The sequence below is a fragment of the Vipera ursinii genome, assembly GCF_947247035.1.
Source record: "Vipera ursinii genome assembly, chromosome: 4".
In the NCBI taxonomy this organism is placed as follows: Eukaryota; Metazoa; Chordata; class Lepidosauria; order Squamata; family Viperidae; genus Vipera; species Vipera ursinii.
Window position 1 is genome coordinate 76,196,972 of NC_139514.1, and position 25,308 is coordinate 76,222,279.

General features: G+C 38.9%; 1 protein-coding gene across 1 annotated transcript in view; it reads left to right on the top strand.

The window, feature by feature from the left end:
- PRKX (protein kinase cAMP-dependent X-linked catalytic subunit) overlaps positions 1-6,028 on the top strand; it is a 104,570-nt gene extending 98,542 nt beyond the window's left edge. Inside the window, exons 6-9 of the mRNA XM_083361522.1 lie at positions 2,295-2,352; positions 3,614-3,691; positions 4,923-5,073; positions 5,468-6,028. Coding sequence (XP_083217648.1) covers positions 2,295-2,352; positions 3,614-3,691; positions 4,923-5,048 — 262 coding nt within the window. The 3' untranslated portion in view covers positions 5,049-5,073; positions 5,468-6,028. The remainder of the gene's footprint in view (positions 1-2,294; positions 2,353-3,613; positions 3,692-4,922; positions 5,074-5,467) is intronic.
- Positions 6,029-25,308: the final 19,280 nt, after the last annotated feature.

The window sequence follows — 25,308 nt, forward strand, 5'->3', positions numbered from 1 at the left end:
GCCGAGAAAATGGGCGCTGAGACGCCTCATTCTCTCGCTCAGCGGAGACTTCTTTCGCGAGATCCAGCCTCTGCTGTGCTGCACCGAGAGAACAGCAAGCCGCCCCATTCTCTCGGCGGAGCACTCCACCACCCCATTCTCTCGGCGGCTTGCCACCCCGTTCTCTCATCTCAGCAGAGACGTCTTTCGGGGGATCCAGCCTCCAGCTGCTGCATTTCCCAGCCTCGGCTTATACTCAAGTCAATAACTTTTTCCAGTTTTTGGGGGTAAAATTGGGGGTCTCGGCTTATACTCGAGTCGGCTTATACTCAAGTATATACGGTAATTTAATGGACAGGGAAAAAATCCTGTTTGACTTGTGAGGGTTTTTTAAACTGCTCATATTTTAAAGTGTCAGGTTAAATACAAATCAATGTATTGAACATCACATTATTTCAGTTTTTTATTAATTCACCAATTTTGTCCTGCAATGTATTACATTATTAATTCATTGCAGACAGCCTACACATTGTGGATTGCAGAAACATTAAAGTTTCTATCACAACAAAATTCCAAGCCAGATGCTTTACAACAAATGGGAAAGAGAAGCTCTTTTCTTTATACCAGCATCATAGATCCTTCCCCTTCAGCTAAACTTTCTGGCTTGGCAGCTCATTGTGGCGGGGATGGGGGATAGTTCTGTATAAAGTGGCAGGTGTATGCATGTGTGCTTGCACAGCTCCATTTGCACAAGCGCAAGCACCCAGTGCTCATGAGGCTTGGTTCCAAACCGTCCATGGCCCAGGGGTTAGGAATCCATGATTTTCCTTAAATATTTCCTTAAATATTTTCTTAAATATGTTTGCATGCATCAAATATCCCTCCCTCCACAATTATTTACCTTATGCAGTGCCCAAATTTACTCTGTTTCCGGAAACAACCAGAAAGGGAAATGTATTTATTTTATATATTTATTTATTAACTTTTTATGCCACCCATACAAATGATTATGGGTATGCATCATACTGAAACCACGCAACGGGGAAAAAGTCGCGATATGTCGTACAATGTCACATGGCATCACGAGTTTGACATGCCTGGGAGGGCAACTATAGTCCCTTTATGATCACTAGATTTCAACTACCAGAATTGCTGAGCCAACCATTCTCACAATGAGAATCAGTGCAGGGAATTTGTTTGTGCAGTATTCCCATAGCAATGTGTGAAGAAGCCACTGCATACAGATACAAAATAACTGTAAATAATATGAAAAGACAACAGTGTACATATTTCAGGCATTGGAGAACTAAGAGTGATAGTTTGTAAATATTCCATTTTAATTTAAGAATCAGATTTTCATTAGGCCTTATTTTCATATTAAAATTTACATGCTTAATGAGGACTGGTTTTACATAACAACTGAAGAATTGCCAAAAAGAGGGGGTGGGTTCTGATCATGTCATCCAAGTTCTGGAGTAATTGTAGCTGAACTTTATTAAACAGGAATACATTTTTGTTTATTTTAAGACTTTTGGAACAGGTTGTTCAAGGTACAAATTTAAAAGGCATGGAATTTCAAAACTCATTTTTACCAATTGTGGGGAAATTTCTCACTAGGTATAAAATTCTTAGGCAGAATTATTTGTACTGTTTCCAGATGAACAACTTTGCATACATAAAAAGGGCATAAAGGTTGCCTTACTGAAGGACCCCTACCAAAGTGCAAATTCATTCAGTTAAGAAGCTTTCTTAAGATTATATTTGTTTTCCTAAACTGTGAAAGACATGATAAGCAACTAGCTTAATTGCTTAAGAACTTTGCAGTTGTTTGGAACTATAAAAGCCTTTGGGGACGTTTGTACAGTTCTAGTTAATATCCAGAAATTGGAAGTAATGTTCCTGAAAATTTGAAGGTAGAATTGACATAATCTGATTAAAAAAAAGTCCTGGAAGCAAAACCAAACGTTTTTTGCTTGACTTTATAATCATTTAAAAGATCATTAGCAAAGGTTTAACAAAATGAAAGTCTTATCTGGAAAAAAGATTACATATTAATAAATCTATAGATATGTGTCTGCGAGTTTTAAAGGTCCATTTAATCAGACCTTATAGTTTATAAGACATATTATTCTTCACACATAGTCTGCTTAGTTTAGGTTTCTACCAGAAATAGATGGATTTATTTCTTTCTACCTTCTCAAAGTTATTGCTGGTCAGCTCAATACTGGAAATATTCTATAGGTATATTTCCATCAGTGAAAAGATAACCATACAAACTTGTATTTTTTTAAAAAAAATCATCTTTGTTTGTCCAGGGATCTTATTAAAAAGCTTCTTGTGGTTGACAGAACAAGACGACTAGGAAACATGAAGGTATGCTTTAAAGAAGAATCTTCCACTACCTCAGTTCATTAAGGAAACATTTCTATACTCAAGAACAAATTTCAAATTAAGAAGACATGGTGTGGGAGGAAGATCGTGTTTTCATTATAGAAAAACTACAAGTGAATTTCTGTTTGGTATTTGACAACTATCTCACAATGTGATGTTTTCACTTAAATATAAAATTGAAATAAGGTTTCAAATTTTCATGGGACAGAGGCATGTAGCAACCTTGGAATTTCTAGTAGGTTTTTTCTCCTTTCCTTTTTATAGTATACTACATAGGCAAGCAGAAGAACTAAAATTTAATATTAATACTATGGATTATAGCCATGTAATCCCTTTGCCTTAAATTCTTATATTTAGATATAATCAATATGGATAAAACATGGCACAAAATAACTGAAAGCTTAATTGACATACTTGAGTCATGCTCCATTACAGTATAGTAACTTTGTATCATTACTGATCATGAAAGCTTGCAAATCTCCTTTGTATAAGCAATACAAAAATCACATTAGCTCATTATTTGTTATCTAAAGAGATTAGATAACATGTAAATCTGTAAATCCTAAGGACAGATTTATGTCTCACTTTATTTTTTTTTATCCAGTACATTTAGTTCTGGGGCCAAGAAAAATTCAAGTAGATATGGTCACCTAATGTGATTTTTTTAAAAAATCCCATTTTTATCCCGCCCTTCTCTGAAGACTCAGGGCGGCTTACAATCTAAGAAGCATATGGCATAGAATCCATTTCTAATTACAAAATTGAGACAGGTATCTGGTACTCCAAATAGATGGAGGAAGAACTGTATTCTCTATGTGTAAGATAGCACTTTACCACTAACAGTGACACTTAAAATTGGAATGTGGTCATTGTTGAAGGGCCTGTTTTATTTAATATTATATCTGCTTTAAAAAGGATCAAAATTGGCAATATAGTAGATAAGCATTGTGATGCAAGCCCTGTTCTTTTTGACTACTGAAATGTATACAAAGCGGATGAGGTACTTGCATCACAACATTCTATTTTCCATCTTGACAATGTTGATATTTATACTGTCTACAGAAGTTCCTGGAAATCCAGTATTTTTTCAATACCAGAAAAAAAATGATCAACTTGAACAGTGCACATTAGACATATGTCTTCAGACTACAGATTGTAAAAATCAGTGTTGATTTCAGTATGTAGACTTTATGCCACAATATTTTTAGGAACTTGTATTAAATAAACTTTTGTTTTTCCAAAGAATGGAGCTGATGATATAAAGAGACACCGATGGTTCAGGTCTATAGACTGGGATGCTGTACCACAGAGGAAATTAAAGGTGAAGTACCATGAAAACACATTCTGCTTGGGAAGATATACATTCAAGAAATATTTACTGTATTGAATTATTACAGAGGAGTTTGTATTTAAAAATCTATGTGAAAGACCTAATGTGGCCTTTTTATATCTCATGCTTGAAGACAAAATGTTTACATGGGTCTTTGTCCCAAGTACATATGCACTTCATGTGTAGGTTTTCCTTTTAAATAACCAGAAGACACAGCTTTCAAACTACCCATTCATGGTTGAATAATTTGTCCAAATGCAGAATGGAGTCTATTTTTAGGGTTTTGCTACAACTGAAAGTTGAATACCATGAATCATAGTTTCATCCTGTAATTTGCTGCAGCTGGAAATAACACGTTCACATTGCATATAGTTGATATGTTTAATTACCAAATTAGAGATAGGTGGAAGAAGCCAGGAAAAGAATGAAATCACTGTGTGGCACTTCACTACTTAACTATTTCATTATTAATTACAACATGCAGTTGTAGTTAAATAATTACTGTGCCTAATGATAGTCAGCAAGTCCAAGCTTTTATATTAAATCCATAGTTTTTGGACCTAATTTATGATGGGAAAGATCAGGATTGTTTTCCTCTTTCCTAAAGACTAAAATGGATTGCATGATCGCTGTTGAATTGTATTTCCTGCTCTGCACAAGCTTCAAAAGTATAACAATCATTAGCACACTAATGGTATCTTAATGCAATGTGAAAGCTGATTCCTCTCAGCAGTTTTCTGTAGAAGCTGAACAATATGTGGAAAGAGGACAGCCCACAAATGAATGGCAAAGTTGAAACATACTTCTCCTTATGGCCACCACTTGGAACTGTCCAATCAAGGAGGAATGGAACTATTGCAGAACAGTGTTTCCTACTTCCAACTTTAACAAGTGGTGCAGTTAAATACCATTCTTGATGGTATGGTATTAAAAACTCTGTAGATTTCTAATATTTGAACGTCCTTGAAGTCATCCATAAGAACAAGCAGTTCCATCTCACACTTGGGTGTGAAATTTAACTGGAAGGGGTCAAGATCTACAGTTCTATAACTCCTCAGAGCAAGCAATAATATTCTTAGATAACTTAAACTCACCCCAGATGCTGTTGACAGTTACTGTGCCATAGAATCTCAAAAAAGTAGGATAAAATATAAATTTTAAGTCTCAGCTTCACATAAGATTATATTTATTTACTTAAAACTTATGTTATTGTTTCATTCAGCCTCCTATAATGCCGAAAGTATCAAATGATGGTGATACATCTAATTTTGAAGCTTATCCTGAAGATGATTGGAACAAAATACCACCAGTACCTCCTAAAGATTTAGAAATTTTCAAAAACTTCTAAATGTGTGATACATCAAACTATTAAGGTATTAGGTACTTCCAAAGCACCATATTTATAAACCAATGTATTTAGAGTCTTAATGTTAAAATCTTTATGTTGTTGCATGTAATTAATTTATAAAATCACACACTGATATTTTTAAATTAAAAATAGAAGGAAATGCCTTAAGGCGTCATGACTGTCTTTTAATAAAAATATAATATTAATACAATGTTCTGTAATTATTTTGACTACTGTGAAGACTAGATAGATTTCTTCTATAGGCACAATTGCAACTATTAGATGGCTTTTATTTTGTATTTTGTATTGTATAAAAATAAGACCTAAAATTTTATTTTCTGAAGTTTAATGAAAAAAGTTAAATATTTACTACAATGGAATACCAGTACATTGAGTATTCATTTTAATCTATTTGCTAGAAATTGAAAGAAGATTGATGTGATAGGTGAAAACTGGAAATGAAGAACAGAAAATACTTCCAAAAATATCTTGAAAATGAATATTACTGTGTTATGCATATATTTTTTTTAAAAAAAAACATGATAAAGGTTGAAAAAATAGATACTATTCATGTTCAGTAGTATAGAATTGGCATTAATTCAGTTAAAAAAATACTGATGCACTTACTCTGATGTGTAGCTATTGAAATTATAGGGTTTCTAAATTTGAATTTAATTTTGTTGTCCCCAAATTTTATTTGCATACTTATTTCATACCCTAGTTGTATAGGTTTATACTAAAATTGTCCTATAAAGCACAAGTTAGTGTATATTTATATAATGAAATCAGTAAATCTAAAGCACAGAAACTGTGCAGAAATGTAAATTTTTGTATTTTACAGAGTCTATGGTTTTTATTTTTAAATGTTTTCCAAGATGCCTAGAAGTAAAACAAATCTTGAAATGATACATGTTTCAGCATCTTCTATACATTTTATAATTCTTTGTAAAAAGAAATATACAATGCTTTACACCTCCAGGCATACAGTTGCAAGAAAAAGTATGTGAACCCTTTGGGATTATGTGGTGTTTTGCATGAATTGGCCATAAAATGCGCTCTAAATGTCATGTAAGTCACAACAATAGAAAAACACAGTCTGCTTAAAATAATACTACACAAACATTAGCTGTTGTCAAGTTTTAATTGAAGATAAGATGGAAACATTCACAATGCAGGGTGGAAAAAGTATGTGAACCTTTGGACTTAATAACTGGTTGACCCTCCTTTGGCAGCAATAACCTCAACCAAACGTTTCCTGTAGTTGCAGATCAGACCTGCACAATGATCTGGAGTAATTTTGGACCACTCCTCTGCACAAAACTGTTTCAGTGTAGCAATATTCTTGGGATGTCTGGTGTGAATCGCTCTCTTAAGGTCATGCCACAGCATTTCAATCAGGTTGAGGTCAGGACTCTTGACTGGGCCACTCCAGAAGGCGTATTCTGTTCTGTTGAAGCCATTGTTTTGTTGAATTACTTGTATGCTTTGGTTCATTGTCCTGTTGCATCACCCATCCTCTGCGGAGCTTCAGTTAGCGGACAGATGGTCGTACGTTTTCCTGCAAAATATCCTGATAAACTCTGGAATTCATTTTCCCATCAATGACAACAATCCGTCCAGGCCCTGAGGCAGCAAAGCAGCCCCAAACCATGATGCTCCCTCCGCCATGTTTTACAGTGGGGATGAGGTTTTGATGTTGGTGTGCTGTGCCATTTTTTCTCCACACATAGTGTTGTGTGTTTTTCCCAAACAACTCAATTTTGGTTCCATCTGTCCACAGAATATTTTGCCAGTAGTGCTGTGGAACATCCAGGTGCTCTTTTGCAAACTTCAAATGTGGGCAGATGGAATGTTGTTTAGAGGGCATGATGTTTAGAGGGCTTTTTATGGCCAATTCATGCAAAAAACTACATAATCCCAAAGGGTTCACATACTTTTTCTTGCAACTGTACATCTTGAAAGCTGAAAAATAAAAACCTTTCACAACTTACTGTACTATTTCTCCTTTCAGTGTGTATTATATTTTTTTAAAAAAAATATGTTAAAATGACATAGCTATATATCTTAATTCTCTATGACTACATACTATGTAAAATGTGTTTTTTTATTTCTTGAATTTAGGAAATTCTAGCAAACTACAGTTGCAAGAAAAAGTATGTGAACCCTTTGGGATTACGTGGAGTTTTGCATGAATTGGCCATAAAATGCGCTCTAAACATCATGTAAGTCACAACAATAGAAAAACACAGTCTGCTTAAAATAATTACACAAACATTAGCTGTTGTCATGTTTTAATTGAACATAAGATGGAAACATTCACAGTGCAGGGTGGAAAAAGTATGTGAACCTTTGGACTTAATAACTGGTTGACCCTCCTTTGGCAGCAATAACCTCAACCAAATGTTTCCTGAGGCAGCAAAGCAGCCCCAAACCATGATGCTCCCTCCGCCATGTTTTACAGTGGGGATGAGGTTTTGATGTTGGTGTGCTGTGCCTTTTTTTCTCCACACAGTGTTGTGTGTTTTTCCCAAACAACTCAATTTTGGTTTCATCTGTCCACAGTATATTTTGCCAGTAGTGCTGTGGAGCATCCAGGTACTCTTTTGCAAACTTCAAACGTGCTGCAATATTTTTTTTGGACAGCAATGGCTTCCTCCGTGATGTCCTCCCATGTACTCCATTCTTGTTTAATGTTTTCCTTATTGTACATGTGTCAACAAAAATGTTAGCATGTGCCAGAGATTTCTGTAGGTCTTTAGCTGACACTCTAGGATTCTTCTTTACCTCATTAAGCATTATGCGCTGTGCTCTTGCAGTCATTTTTACAGGATGACCACGCCTAGGGAGAGTAGCAACAGTGCTAAACTTTCTCCATTTGTAGACAGTCTGTCTTACCGTGGATACATGAACATCAAGGCTTTTGGAGATACTTTTGTAACCCTTTCCAGCTTCATGCAAGTCAACAATTCTTGATCATAGGTCTTCTGAGAGCTCTTTTCTGCGAGGCATGGTTCACATCAGACAGTGCTTCTTGAGACCAGTAAACACAAAACAGGTGTGTGTTTTTAAAGGGCAGGACAGCTGTCAGTAACACATCCAATATCATCACACTGATTGGAGTCAAGGTTGGCTCACTCCTGGCTCCAATTGGCTCTTGGAGAAGTCATTAGGCTAGGGGTTCACATACCTTTTCCACCCTGCACTGTGAATGTTTCCATCTTATGTTCCATTAAAACATGACAACAGCTAATGTTTGTGTAGTATTATTTTAAGCAGACTGTGTTTTTCTATTGTTGTGACTTACATGACGTTTAGAGCGCATTTTATGGCCAACTCATGCAAAACTCCACGTAATCCCAAAGGGTTCACATACTTTTTCTTGCAACTGTATAGTGAAACAAGTGTTGTTAATGGGATTAGAGTCTATTACCCTTTCAGGTACCTGAAGGTCATCAAACCTAAGATCCCTATCTAAACATAGATTTAACTTGCATGCCCATTATTAAATATTGTAAACCTCAATAGATAAAACAATTTAAGAGCCATGATTGAATGTTCATTGTTACCTGGCATTTATCTTTGATGGGTTTAATTCTGCAATCAACTTAGTGTCCCTTACCATTTATTTATCCTCAGATATCTATCTTGGCACTTGCCAAATATCCTACCCACATTTAATATTTTAAAATTCTTTTAATTAAATGCCTATATGCATACCCATCACATAATTCCCTTTTGGTTTAAGCAAGTTTATCCAAAATTGCAGAAAATGTTTGAGAAGTAACAAGCAAAATAAATTAAAGCCATGAGTTAAAATAAAGAAAATAAATCTAAATTTATATTACATAGAGAGGAAGCTATTATGTGTTAAAGTAAAATCGAAATTCCAAAATAATTATGCACATGTATACTGTACAGCTGTAGGCCTTCTTAAAATATAAAAATGGGTTGGTGACAGCCAAGTGTTTTATTTGGAAGTTTAACTACTTGCTCATTTATGAGGAAGTTGTTATGAAAGTGTATCTCAAAAATTCAAATAATTGTTCTGCACCAAAAATCTAGCTTTTATATCATCACATGAATGTTTAGGGCATGAATATCTCTGAACTCTTCTGAAATTGGATATTCTACATTTTAAACCTCTATAAGTGAGATTAACTTGTGCCATTTGTCCTGCTAGGGCAGGGGTGTCAAACTGCCGGTCCCCGGGCTGGATGCATCATAGCGAAACCATGCCCACCCCATTGCCGTCAATGGCAAGTCATGATACGTTGCGACACATCATGTGAGGTTGCGAGTTTGACACCCCTGTACTGGGGGGGGAACCAAATGAAGATATAAACTGCAGAGTAAGAATATATATTTATGAGATACTAATATTAAACTAAGGATTGTTGATTTACATGGTTCAAAGCTAATACTACTGTTAGGGCTTGAGGTTACCAAGCTTCCACAGGATCTATCTGTGTATGTTTAGAAGTTGTTTAATATTCTTATTACACTAGTTACTCTTCTTCCCTTGCTTGATAACACATTGGTTGAAGCCAAAACACTCCAAAACTCTTAGCTACCACTTTTTGTGGACACTAAGTATGCTTTTAAAGTGCACTGTGAAAAATAAGAGGAGAAAGGAATGATTAGACACTTCTCATTTAGTGACAGCCTTGTTAATCTACTGTTCACTTATTAAATAGTATCTTTAGAACCTTCATATTTATGACCTTTGCAAGTCTGTAAAGCAAAAGAAAACTGAAGCAAGAAAAGCATAGTTAACTGCTTTGCTTAACAACCGAATTACTAGTCCCTATTGGGGTTGCTAAACATGGACTATCTATAGATTAGTTAATAAGCAACAGAATTAATACATAAAGCCAATTTTATATCTGGATAATTTGATCTTCAAGAAATTTCTATGTTATGAATTCAATTGTCCTGTTTTTAAGAATAGTATTTACAGTCAGTATAATCAATAGAATAGTACACAACATTCAAAGAGTATATCCTCAAACCATCAAAGAAGCTATTTTCCAAAAAAAAAACACATTTCTCATGGTGATTCAAGGACTTTTCCAGGTGCATATTGTATGCATGTATTGCTTGCTTCACTTGCATTCCCAAAAGGAGTAGAATTAATCACCCTTAGTGCTTTTCTTCAAAATAAGAAATGACATTTCTGTACCACCAAACATTACCTAAGTGAACAATAATTATAATCATGCCAATAATGGAAACTCATGTAAAAATAAAAAGCATATTGAAGAATTGAAATATAAAAACATCTAAAGGCCAAATCACAAAATGGTGCGTATTTAAAATTCCTTTTCAAATCCTTTTCCTTAGTTCTGAAGTGTAAGCATTCCATAATTCCAGAATGATTATAAAGCTAACAAATGAGCCTCTGTTGAGTGATGGTATCTCAAAAGGTTTTCCTGCAGATCTTAACCAAAATGGAAAAGGCAGTGTCTTAGGTAGCACTGAAGCCATCTAGAACTTTTAAAGACTGTAATAGATCAAAACAATTATCATTAAATACATAGCAATTAGTTGTGAATGGACAGTTGCTATGAGTAATATTTCCACTCATTATGAAATTATTTCGAATTTACATCAGTGCTGCATTTTATAATCTGCATATGAGAGACCACTGCTCCACTGGGGTGAACAGAAAGCCTTATAATAATTGGATAGTGAACATCCTACTTATGAAAACTGAATGTTAGCTTAAATCACCCTACAGTCTCATTTTATTAGAATTAACATTCTTTATGGCTATTTATACTTGAAGCAGAAATATTTTTCACATTGGAAAAACATGATAGATTGGTGAACAAAGTCAAAACAACTAACCATTAAAAATGTATTTGTTTAGAAAGTCCTATCTGGATGTATTCATACATTATCTGTAAATTTATTTAATATTCAGGAGATTGAGTTTTAAGCAAGGTTATTATGTATAAAAGAAATGTTAATCTATCAAAATTAGGAACTAAACCAAGTTTAGCTAAAGGACTGGATCTTGAAAACTGCATGAATATAGCAAATCAAATGTTGGTATATGGTATATGGAGGAATTAATTCTTTAATTCTTTTACTGCAGAATTTTTCAGCTTTCAAGAAATGTAGCATAATTCCATTGTACTGTACTATGTACAGATTTACTATGTTTTGCACTTTTCTATGGCAAACAACTGCTTTATAAACATTGATGTACAGTTAAATGAATTAGTTTCATCTATGTACAAAACCAAATTGATAATATAAAATATTCAAGGTTTACAGATATCAGAGAGATTTCCTACAAATTCTGTCTTGTCTATAATTACTGTATACAAATACATAAATCAGTCCTCATTGCACAATGAAAATCACTGTAATTTGTAAATAAAACTCAGTCAAAAATATTTCTGTTTAATGCTATTATGTTAAATCTATTCAACTTTCTGCTTACAGAAAGGCAAAATACATAAGTGTAGTAATGGACTGGGGAGTTAGGTAAGCAAAGATTTCATATAGGACAGTAAAAGTCACTTGATCAGATAGTGCCCTGGCAAACTGAACATTCAAAGTGATTGAGAACAATAGAATTGGAGATGTAAGGGATATGATGGATTGTGGAAATTGTCTTGTGCAAGCTACAGTATTTCAGGGAAATCTGAAATGGGCAAATGGGCAATGTGTTGCTTATTATCACTTCTGGTTCTTATTCCTGGGACCAGGGGATAGATTGGTAAAAACCACAACTTTAGGCTATTGATGAACACTAGGCCCATAGGCAATGAAACCATATTTGTCCAAAACTTAGTCATAGAGAAATGAGCAGACATTACATGTATTACTGAAATGCAGCTGCATTAAAGAGTCACATTCTCCTTTTTTCAAATATATCCACTTATACTTCAGATACTCCCATAAGCAATGATATCAGGGAATGGAAGGGAGTGATGTTAAGATTTCCTGATAGTGGGTGAGTGTCAATGAATGCCTGGATGACACAGCCAAGCTTGGGATGCTGCTACTATAGTGCGCATATTGTCACATAGCAATATCCATCTCTGGGTGGACAATGTTTTCTTGTCTTGGAAGATAAGAATCTTCACGTTTTGGAGACTAAAATCAGGGAAGGTATAAGGAATTCATGGCCAAAAAGGAATGGATTTATCTCAGACTATGCTGCATTAAATTTATCCTGATGGCCATATGCTAACTCTAGATTACCTCCAAGTACTTGATAGATTATTTGAATTTTGAGGATGTCAGTTCTTTGACATAGTAAGGTCACTCCTTATATTCTTTGGACTGGACTAGAATAGAATAGAATAGAATAGAATAGAATAGAATAGAATAGAATAGAATAGAATAGAACAGAACAGAACAGAACAGAACAGAACAGAACAGAACAGAACAGAATAGAATAGAATAGAATCTTGGAAGTCTTTGTCCAACCCCCTGCTCAAGTAGGAGACCCTATACCATTTCAGACAAGTGGTTGTCCAGTCTCTTCAGTGATGAAACACCCACAACTTCTGAAGGCAAGCTGTTTCAATGGTTAATTGTTTTCAGTGTTAGGAAGTTTCCCCTTAATTCCGTGTTGCTTCTCTCCTTGATTAGTTTCCCTGCATTGTTTTTTGTTTTGCCTTCTGATATTTGGCAAATAAGCTGATCCCCTCTTCTTTGTGACAGCTCATCAAATACTGAAATACTGCTATCATGTCATCCCTAGCCCTTTTTCTCTCTAGACTGGCCAAACCCAAATCCTGCAACCATTCCTCATTTGTTTTAGTCTCACATATTTCATATTTTAGTCTTCATTTGTAAGGATGGTCTAACATAGGTAACTAATAGATCCAGTTAGACTCCTGTAAGTACTTGGGGATTTCTCACAACTTGGTAGGTAGTTCTGACAGATGTCTGGTTGGTCTAGAATTGGAGTACTAAATGAGATTGCTTCCAAATAGATTTGGGGAATATGTTCCTTTACTGGATCCTGCCAAATGAAATAACAGATGAGTCACCTGGGGGAGAATAAGTTTGAATCAGGATGGACATGGGTAAGAGTTCATTTACACCCCAGTGACCTTTTAACAGCAATTCACTCCCTTTTGTGGAGTAGAGGGAAAGGAAAAGTTTCTCTGCTAAAATAGCTTCTTTTGTTCTAGCATAGACTTTGCATGAACGGAATTGGACAAGGTGAGTGGGAAATCTTGGAACATTAACTGGAATTCATTTCACATGGCTAAATCTCAGTAAATAGGCTAAACTGTGGGAAGACCTGCCACCTGTTTGCTCCGTTCCCTGTCCTTTTTAAATATAAATATTTTGTTGATTTTCTATTTTCACAAACAAGTGGTGACCGAGTCCATTAATAATTTGGTGATGCATATAAGTTTTTCCAACTAAGTCCAATGTTACACCCGCCAATACATCCTCTCTTCTTCTGGTAATAACAATTTTTCTCATTAGGCAATTACAATTCTTATTATTGTTAGTAAACATACAATTACATATCAATATTTATTATGTTTTTCTTTTTCTTTTTTTATTAAAAAGTTTTATAAAGATTACAATATTATCCCCTCCCCAACCCACCCTTAACCCCCCCTCCCCCACTTCCCAGAGCTGAATACAGGTTTACAAATATAATAATCTTAATCTAACTAACATTAACCAAACATTAACATTAACCATTATAAATAACCAAATTCATAATGTGCTTTAACTTCCCTATAACATGAATACAAGTAAGATAAAAATATCCAAGTTATTAAACAATACTAATACTACAAATAATAATACCATATAATTAAAGCTAATAATAAAAAAAGAAAAATTTCCACTATAATAAACTATAACAATCTAAAATTTACTCATAAGCTAAATGGAACTTTTTAGTCCCATATTTATTCTGAATATAATCTATCCATCTTCCCCAAACCGAAATGTATCTTTCTTGTGAATAATCCTTCAAATAAGCAGAAATCTTAGCCATTTCTGCTAAATTTGACACTTTAAGCATCCATTCCTCTATAGTAGGCAAGCAATTCTTCTTCCAATATTGCCCTACCAATAACTTTGCAGCTGTTTTCAAGTTCAACATCAAATTGATTTCTTTAGTATCACAATCTGTGATAACACCTAATAAGAATAATTGTGGAGTGAACTTTATCTTTCTCTTGAAAATCTTTTGAATGTTCCACCAAATTTTAATCCAAAAAGCTTTTATATTTCTACAAGTCCACCAAATATGAAAATAAGTAGCATCCAAACTACCACATCTCCAACATTTGGGCTGTAAATTAGGATACATACAAGACAACGTTTTAGGATCCAGATGCCATCTATAAAACATCTTATAAAAATTTTATCTTAAATTTTGGGCCTGGGTAAATTTTACATTTCTAACCCAAATTACCTCCCATATATCCAATGGAATCGGTTCTTGAATATTTTGAGACCACTTTACCATGCAATCCTTAACTAATTCCATTTCCAAATCCAATTTTATTATAGCATTATACATTCTCTTTATATGCGCTCGATTTTGATCTTTAATCTGTTTTACCAAATTTTCATCCATTAATGTAATACCAACCTTCTGATCTAACTTCCACCTAACTTGCAATTGAGTATACTGGAACCAAGACTGTACAATATTTTCTTGTTTTAACAACCTTAATTGCCAATCATTTCCTACCAATCTAAGTAATTCCTTATAAGAAATCGTATCCAAATTCATACCCATAGATACACCCTCTATTGCGTGTCCAGAAATCCCTCAAATTAGTAATTATAATAATACTTTTTCCAAACACGCAATAAAGCACTTCTTAAAATATGAGATTTAAATGCCTTGTCAACTTTTTTGTTATATATTAAATATGCATGCCACCCATATAATAGGTCCCATCCCTCAAGATAAAGTATTCTTTTATTTGTTAAATTAAGCCAATCACCGACCAGTGTTAAAACCACCGCATCATAGTATAATTTCAAATTAGGCACCTTAGGTCCTCCTCTTTCCCATGCGTCTTGTAAAATCTTAAGTTTAACTCTTGGTTTTTTCCCAGCCCAGATAAATTTATTAATACCCTTCTGTCATTCATCCAAATTAGCATCTTTTTTCAAAATAGGTATCATTTGAAACAAAAAGAGAAACTTTTGTAAAACATTCATTTTAACAGCTGCAATTTTCCCCAGCAAAGATAATTGTAATTTTTTCCAATTATTTAAATCCTTTTGTACTTTTAACCATAACATCTCATAATTATTCTTATATAATTTCACATTAGAGGCTGTAATATATACTCCTAAATATTTAACCTTTTTCACTATTTCATAACCTGTCAATTTTCATTCATGGTCATATTTTTAGATAATATTTTGGTCTTATTATTATTTACCTTAAAACCAGAAACTTTCCCATATTGAGTTATAATTTCCATCAAGTCTATAACTGATTGAATTGGTTGAGATAATGTAACAACCAAGTCATCCGCAAATGCTCTTCACCTATAATCATTCTGCTTTATTTTTATTCCCTTTATTTTAGTTGATTGTTAAAGAATATTATGAGATACTTTACAAAGCAAAGGAAATCCCCAAGGAAAAAATACAGCAATATTTTAGTGCCCTTCTCCAGGACAGAGGCACTTCCCCTCCAGCCTGGATATTATTAAATAATTCCTTTAAAGGTTCTACCATCTCTTCAAGTAAAATTTTATAATAAACTGCTGATAAGCCATCTGTACCAGGAGCCTTACCCACTTTTAACTGTTTAATTGCTGAAATAATTTCCTCAGAAGTAATTAAACGATTCATCCCTTCCTGTTGTTCATGTGAAAGCGTAGGAATATGCGCTTCCTGTAAATACTTATCTATATCTAAAGCTTGTATATTCTCACTAGCATATAACTTTGCATAAAAATCTAAAAAACCCTTTTTAATCAAATTTTGTTGATATATTTCTTTACCCTTGTATTCTATTTTCTCTATGATACATAACTTCTGTTTTTTCCTTAATTGATAAGCTAGCCACCTACCAGGCTTATTTGCATTATAAAAAGTATTATGTTTTGCATATCTCAAGTTAGTTGCAACCTGATCTGCCATCAACATATTAAATTGCTCTTTCAACAAATTTATTGAAATCCTCAGTCTCTTGTCTGATGGATTCAAAATAAAAGCTTTCTCCAATTTAATCTCTTCTTCCATCTGCTTATACCTATGACCATTATTCATATGAATCAACCCCCCCTCATATAAGCTTTACTAGCATCCCACACCATTTCAATCGGTGTACCTTTATGCATATTCAAAACAAAAAAATTCTTTCAAATAATCTCTACATTTCTCTGAGAGCACATCATATCTGAATAAGTTTTCATTCAATCTCCAAGATCTTCTGATCCCGTCTTCCCTAAACAACTCCATCCATACAGGACTATGATCCGACAATGTCCTAGGAAAAATCTTGACATTCTTGACCCTGGAAATAAGATCACCAGTAATTAAAAAAAATCAATTCTAGAAAACGATGCCTGTCCGAGAAAAAAGTAAAATCTCTGTCCTCCAAATTCTGCTCCCGCCAAATATCTCTTAATTCCAAGTCATTTTTCAAATCAAATAAAGCTTTAGGCAATCTAGAATGGTTAGGAGAATTTTTAAAAGATCCCTCCTTGTCCTTGCATGAATCCAAAACACCGTTCCAATCACCCATCAAAATAACAGATTTGTAATCCAATTGAGTTAATTTGTCATGTAAAAACTTATAAAACTTTCCTTGCTGTTGATTAGAAGCATATAATCCAATAATAAGAATTTTCTTGCCTTGTATCACTAATTCAATAATAACATATCTTCCCTGTAGATCAGACTCAATTAATCTAGCCGATAAGTCTCTTCTTAGATAGATAACCACCCCACTCTTTTTATCTGGGGCAGATGCTGTAAAATGTAATCCCAACTGGGAATTAATCAAATACTTTTGATCGTTTGCACAAATATGAGTTTCTTGTAGACAAACAATATCATTTTTATGTTGCTTCAAGTAGTGAAATACTTTCTTTTTTGTGGTGAGTTCAGGCCATTAACATTCCATGTCAGGAGCTTTATCGCCATTCTTAGTGACCTGAAGCCTCTGGAACACTGCCTGAAGATCCGCATTTGGTCTCTTTGGTCGCGCCCCTCCCACCGGCTCCGTAGTAGCAAGGCCTTGTATCATAGGCCCAGAATCTATCTTCTGTTTCAATTGCTCCTTTTCTTTACGTTTATGTGCAGCACGTGTCATTCTCTGTTCTTTTGGATCACCCTTTAATGCCGAAATCTGTTCAGTAGATTCAGCCAGCTGTACCTTTCCAGCAAACTGTGATGTTGCACCTTCAGCTTGTTGTTTATCTTCCAAACTTTCTTCTGTTCTCTTAAATTGTGGAGATAGTGGTGAACCTGCTTTCAGGACATAAGTATAAAAATCTTTTGCCTTTGCAATCGTATTAAGTCGGTATCGTGTCCCTGCATAGTTTACCACTATTCCAATAGGTATTTCCCATCTGAACTGAATCTGTCGATTTTTAAGCTCATCAGACAAAAAACCAAAATCCTTCCTTTTTCTCAAAATTTTAGGAGATATTTCTTTCAAAATTATAATATCTTGACCTGCAATTTGAAATCTCCATTGGTGCCTGAGTCTGATCCACTCCTGTAGTTTGCTGGGATTCTCTATCTTTCTGCAGAGTAACTCCTTCAGCTCCTTGTATACTGTCCATTCATGACTGAGGCTCTCCTTCACCATTCCTTCCTTTAAATTCTGAAGATGGCGGAGAGCCTGCCATCAAAATATTGGCATAAAAATCTCGTGCCTGCAAAACTGTATTAAGATAATATCTCATGCCTGTGTGCATCACCGCCATACCTACTGGAATCTCCCATCTAAACTGAATCTCCCGTTTCCTTAATTTTATTGTGTGGATCACAACAAACTGTGGCAGGTTCTTAAAGAGATGGGAGTACCAGACCATCTTATTTGTCTCCTGAGAAACCTATATGCGGGTCAAGAAGCAACAGTGAGAACTGGACACGGAACCACTGATTGGTTCAAAATTGGGAAAGGAGTCCGGCAAGGCTGTATACTGTAACCCTGCATATTTAACTTATATGCAGAGCACATCATGAGAAAGGCAGGGCTAGATGAATCAAAAGTTGGAATTAAGATTGCCGGGAGAAACATCAACAACATAAGATATGCAGATGATACCACTCTAATGGCAGAAAGTGAAGAGGAACTAAAGAGCCTCTTGATGTGGGTGAAGAAGGAGAGTGCAAAAGTTGGCTTGAAATTCAATATTAAGAAAACCAAGATCATGGCATCCGACCCTCTCAATTCCTGGCAAATAGATGGGGAAGAAATGGAGGCAGTGACGGATTTTATTTTCCTGGGCTCCAAGATCACTGCAGATGGGGACTGTAGCCAAGAAATTAAAAGACGCTTGCTCCTCGGGCGGAAAGCCATGGCAAATCTAGACAGCACACTAAAAAGCAGAGATATCACCCTGTCAACAAAAGTGCATATACTCACGGCTATGGTTTTCCCAGTTGCAATGTATGGCAGTGAAAGTTGGACCATAAAAAAGGCTGAGCGTCAAAGAATTGAGGCCTTTGAACTGTGGTGCTGGAGAAGACTCCTGCGAGTCCCTTGGACTGCAAGGCGATCAAACTGGTCAGTCCTAGAGGAGATCAACCCTGTCTGTTCTTTTTTTTTATTGAAAAGTTTTAAAAAATACAATTTTCCTTTAAGAAACCCCCCTTCCCCCTCCCTCCTCCCCTCCCTACCTCCCCCCTATCTCCCCCCCTCCCCCTCTCCCTCCTCCCTCCCCTGCCTCCCCCCCTCTACTTCCCCTCCTCCCCCCCTCCCCCCCTCCGACTTCCCAGAGCAAAATACAAGGTATATATCTAAAAAGCAATCATAAACAATCATATACTAACAATTATAAACTCTAAAATCCATCACTCTCTAGCTTATATAGAGTAAACCAATCCTTAACAATACTAAATATATATAAAGAACTAAAATAAAAGAAAACTAGCATCATTCCCATCTATGTTCTTCCACATTTCCCTATTACCTAAACATATTCTCATTTACACATCACAAACACCTATCCCTATTAACCTCTCTAGCCAAAATAGACTATAATAGATAGTTCTTACACAAATTAACCCGCATTAACCCACAAAACTTTCTTCCTCTTCCTCTGTAATAAATTGTCCATTAATTCCAAATTAAAGATTCTGTTACCATACATATCATCCCAAAACTTTTAAAAACGCAACTACCACTTGTCTATAAGTATATTGTGGAAGTTCCATAGATTTCTGCTGGTCTTATTTTTTTGTCTTTTTTGAGCGTTTTAAGGCAGCACGCGTCACCCTCTGTTCTCTAATATCATCCAAAAGAGTTGCAGCTTGAACTCCTCCTGTACCCTTCTCGTCTATCTGTCCATCTTCATCCTCTTGATGTTCTCCTTCTCCAGATCCCTCTGCAGCTTCCAGAAGTGTTGATGGGGTTACATTTAAAACATTGTTGTAAAAGTCATGCGCTTGCTTCACATTACCCAAACAGTACCTTTTGCCATCATACATGAAGCTCAACCCAGCTGGGATCTCCCATCTGAACCTTATATCTCTTTGCTTGAGCTCGTGCACAAGAAAAATAAAATCCTTCCTTCTCTTTAAAATCTTTGGAGGAATTTCTTTTAGAACCAAAACTTCTTGACCAGCAATCACAACTTTGGTATCATAGGCAGCTTGTATAACTTCATCTCTAATTTCCCTTTTTACAAAATAAACCACCACATCTCTAGGCAACTTTCTCTGTTTAGCAATCCACGAATTCACACGAAACACTTTGTCCATGCCTTGTTTTATTTCAGATGCTGGATGATTCAATACCCCCTCAAAAGCCTCAGAAACCAGCTGCTTTAAATCTTCCTTAATATTCTCTTTTAGGCCTCTAATTCTCACAGCAAACTGCATCTGGTAAAATTGGGCCAGACTCTGTTCACTATCCATTTTGTCTTTTAAATCTTCAATTTCCAAAACTTTTGCTTCTAATATAGCATTCTTTTGAGTCAAGTCTTGCACTTGGTCATCCAGCACCTCCACACATTTAGCAACTTTATGCACTGAGGACAAAATGTCTGCCTTCATCTCTCTAAGTTTCTGTTCCATCCTTTCTTCCATTCTCTGCTCCAATTTCTCCAATTTCTCCTCCATCTGTGCAAATTTAGCACCCATTGACTCCAGAATTAACTGGGTATGTTTTTCAAGATCCTTCAATGTCAATACATCGGGAGAATGCAACGCCTGCAGTAATGATTGTTGTTGCACCGGAGAATTTCCAGCACTCCAAAAAGTTCTAGGGGGAGGTTTAGCCGCCATCTTTTACTTACAATTGTGACGCACTTTCACTTTAAGTTTTAAGCAAAGTCCATCAAGCTTGAGAGTAAAATAAAATAATCTTCTTCATCTCTTCATCTTTCCCTCTTGTACTGCTCTGCCTGCTCTTTTCCTTTCATAGTCTCTGCTTCAAGCAGGGATGGTCGCAGACGCCTGGCTCTGCTCCATAAAGTCCGGAGCAGAGACGCTAGTCAGCTGGGAGCAGCCCAGGCTACGGGGGAGTTCAATCCTTCAGCCGCCCAAGCTCCAAGCTCAGGCGGCCCCGGAGAACTCAACCCCCACCTGGGGGCTCACCCCCTCCTCTTCTCCCGAGGAGGGGGCTTCAAATTCGCCCGAACAGCTGATCGGCGCTGTTTCGGGCGAAAAATCACACAGCTGAGCTGCGGGCAGCCCGGGAAGGCTGTCTCCGGCGCCGCGGAGCCACCGGAAGCCAACCCTGTCTGTTCTTTAGAAGGCCAGATCCTGAAGCTAATACTCAAATACTTTGGCCACCTAATGCTCGAGGGTGAGCAGGCGGACCTGGCTTGCATCACGGAGACTTGGTTGGGCCCAGAGGGCGGTATTCCTCTGGTTGATCTTTGCCCACCAGGTTTCCGGGTGCTACACCGGCCTCGGGCTCAGGGTAGGGGTGGGGGAGTGGCTGTTGTTATGAGGGAGACCTTCTGCCCGCGGGAGGCCACCGTTCCCCAGATAGTAGGGTGTGAGTCTCTCTTTTTGAGATGCGGTCCTGGTGCGCAGTTGGGCTTGCTGCTGGTGTACCTTTCGCCTAGTCACGCAGCAGCAGCCCTGCCTGAGCTTCTCGATGTCCTCTCTGGGTTGGTGATTGAGTTCCTGAAACTTATAGTTTTGGGGGACGTCAATCTACCATCTCTGGGAGGATCATCTGAGTTGGCTCGGGAGTTCATGGCTTCCATGACGGCCATGGACCTGACGCAAGTAATTTCAGGACCGACTCATGAGGGAGGCCACACCCTTGACCTAGTTTTCTTATCTGGACGGTGGTTAGATGATCTTGGTGGGGGCTCCCCAATTGTTATGCCCCTGTCATGGACCGATCATCATCTCCTGCGGCTGGTCTTCCGTTTTGCCACGCCCCGCCGTGGGTGCGTGGAACCAATTAGATGGTACCGCCCCAGATGCTTAATGGATCCCGAGAGGTTCCAGGCAGCGCTGGGGTCCCCACCTGCCTCCTTCGCTCACAGCTCGGCAGATGCCTTAGTGCAGACATGTCAAACACAAGGCCCGGGGGCCGGATCCGGCCCGCGAAGTGGTTTCATGCGGCCCGCGAAGCCATCCTGGAAACAGTGAGGGAACGGCCCCCACTGCCTTGGCCCTGGCCCAGAGACCCTCCTTCTGCCAGAGACCCTCAGATCTGTCCCACTCCTGCCCAGGCCCCCATAGGCACCCTTGATGCGAATGATGCAGAGCTGGCCACGCCCACCCAGTAGGTCATATGCACTCTAGCCACGCCCACCTTGGCCACGCCCACCTGGCCCCCTGAGGGTAACCGCAATGCTGATGCGGCCCTCAATGAAATTGAGTTTGACACCCCTGCCTTAGTGGAAGCCTGGGAAAGGGCAGCCACTGAGGCTCTTGACCGAGTTGTACCCTTGCGGCCCCTGGCCCGGTGCAGATCCTGTCGAGCTCCATGGTTTTCTGCGGAGCTCCGGGAGATGACGCGTCGGAGACGGGGCCTAGAGAGCGGTTGGAGATCCAGCCGATCCGAATCCGACCGATTGTGACTAAGAGCCTATATTAGGTCTTATCTCGCTGCGATAAGGGTGGCGAGGTCTAATCACTTCGCTACGCTTATCGTGTCCGCAGATAATCGCCCGGCCGCCCTGTTTAGGGTGACCCGCTCCCTCCTTAATCAAGAGGTGAGGGAGGAACCCTTGCAGGGTCGTGCCGAGGAGTTTAACCAACATCTGTTGGACAAAATTGCTCGGATTCGGACCGGTCTGGACTCTGACTGGGCAGAGTCTGATGATCAGGACACGGGTGGTCTTGTCGATATTACCTGGGAGGAGTTTGATTCTGTGACTCCGGAGGAAGTGGACAGGATTATGGGGAGGCTGAGCTCCACCACATGTTTATTGGACCCATGCCCTTCCTGGCTGGTCTATGCAGCTCAGGAGAGGACACACAGCTGGTTCCAGGCAGTTATATCGGTTTCTTTGAGTGAGGGTAGCTTCCCTGCCGTCTTGAAAGAGGCGGTGGTGAGGCCTCTCCTCAAGAAGCCTGCCTTGGACCCAGCTGTATTGAACAACTTTCGTCCGGTCTCCAACCTTCGCTTCCTTGCGAAGGTTGTTGAGAGTGTGGTGGCGCATCAGCTCCCTCTGGTCCTGGATGAAGCGGATTATCTAGACCCGTACCAATCGGGTTTCAGGCCCGGGTACAGCACGGAGACGGCATTGGTCGCGCTGGTGAATGATCTCTGGAGGGCTCGGGACAGGGGACATTCCTCTGTTCTAGTCCTATTAGACCTCTCAGCGGCTTTTGATACCATCGACCATGGTATCTTGCTGCGGCGTCTCAGGGGATTGGGAGTGGGAGGCACGGTCTTACAGTGGTTCTCCTCCTATCTCCAGGGACGTTCGCAGTCGGTGTTGACAGGAGGGCAGAGGTCGACCGCGAGGTCTCTCGTTTGTGGAGTTCCTCAGGGGTCGGTCCTCTCGCCTCTCCTGTTCAACATCTATATGAAACCGCTGGGTGAGATCATTCGTGGTTTTGGAGTTGGGTATCATCAGTACGCTGATGATACCCAGCTTTTTCTTTCGAACCCAAACCACCCCAGTGATGCCCTCAACGTGATGTCCCGTTGCCTGGATGCGGTTTGGGTCTGGATGGGGAGGAACAGACTTCAACTCAACCCCGACAAGACTGAGTGGCTTTGCATACCTTCATCCCGGGTTTATTTGGATATTCCATCTCTCTATGGGGGGTGAACTATTACCCCCCGTAGATAGTGCTCGCAACTTGTCCTCCTAGATTCACGGCTCACCTTGGAAGATCACATAGTGGCTGTGACTAGGGGGGCTTTCGCCCAGGTTCGCCTGGTTCGCCAGTTGCGGCCCTATCTAAGTCGGGATGATTTATGCACGGTCACTCACGCGCTCGTGACCTCTCGTCTAGACTACTGCAACGCTCTCTACATGGGGCTTTCCTTGAGGACCACCCGGAGGCTCCAACTGGTACAGAATGCAGCCGCGAGAGTTGTGTTGGGAGTCTCCCGATACTCCCATGTTACACCTCTGCTCCGTGAGCTGCATTGGTTACCAGTTGTCTTCCGGGTGAGATTCAAGGTACTAGTAATGGTGTTTAAAGCCCTACATGGCAGGGGTCCGGAGTACCTTAGGGAACACCTGCTGCCGGCATCAACTTCCCTCCGCCCTGTGCGTTCCCACAGAGAGGGCCTCTTCAGGGTGCCACCGGTCAGAGAATGTCGATTGGTGGTCCCCAGGGGGAGATCCTTCTCTGTGGGCGCCCCGGAACTATGGAATCAGTTACCGGTTGAGCTCCGGACGGTGCCCGATCTTCGCTCCTTTCGCCGCAATCTAAAAACATACTTGTTCGAACAAGCCGGCCTGGCCTGATGGGGGATTGGTGGGGTTTTTACTGTATTTTATTGGGGTTTTACTATGTATTAATTGTTTTTTAGTGGGCATGTATTTAATCATTTTTTAACTTTTGTAATTCTGTGTTTTTATTCTTGCCCTGTTCACCGCCCTGAGTCCTTCGGGAGAAGGGCGGTATAGAAATATTAATAAATTAAATTAAATTAAATTAATGAGAAGGAAGGACTCACTGGAGAGGAGCCTAATGCTGGGAAAGATTGAGGGCAATAGAAGAAGGGGACGACAGAGAATGAGGTGGCTAGATGGAGTCACTGAAGCAGTAGGCGTGAGCTTAAAAGGATTCCAGAAGATGGTAGAGGACAGGAAGGCCTGGAGGAACATTGTCCATAGGGTCGCGATGGGTCGGACACAACTTCACAGCTAACAACAACAACTTGATGCTGACACACCGGAGCTGCTGAACTTCAACAAGTTCATGTTTTCCATCAAATGCAGGTTCAAGGACCCGTTGGCAAATCGGAAATCCCGCAAAAGAATAAAAACAGTGAAGGAAGGCAGATGCCCGGTGGCCGAATACAACCAGGAATTCTGAACCATCACCAGCAAGCTGAACTGGCTGGAGGACATCTTGCTCAGCCACTTCGAAGATGGCCTGAATTATTACCTATATGATGCTTGCCTTCCCCAGGGAGACCTGCACCGACAGCAGGACTGGTACATCCTGGCCGAAGAAGCTGAGATCGACCTGGCCAAGCAACACCGCAGAGGGAGACCCTGGGGAAAGCCACCACCTGAGCCACCCCATGAAACTGCGAAACAGCAACCTACCACTAAGAATACAGCCGGCTGCTTCAGGTGTGGAAAATAAGGGCACTGCACTGCAGAATGCCGTTCATGCACCCCACTTGAGAACCGGACTGGGCCCCAATTGGGAAGTCCAGAAAATCACCTGCCAAGCCCTGAGAACCTGCCATGAAGGACACCAAGGCTCTCGAGTTCCTTCCTACTACCCAACGAGGGAAGGGAACTCCAGTCTACACCGCAGGAGTGTGTAACTCATCAGATGAAAATTCCGAGGATGAAACCCTGGTAAGTGGACCCATCGTGCCCCTCACAAAGACAGTAACCATACTAACCTCCTCCATGCCCAAAGCTGTAGAAGTGAGGTCATTGATTGACGTGTTGCCTTATCAGCCTGACGGTAGGAAACCTGGGCATTCTGGTGAGGAGGCTGAAAA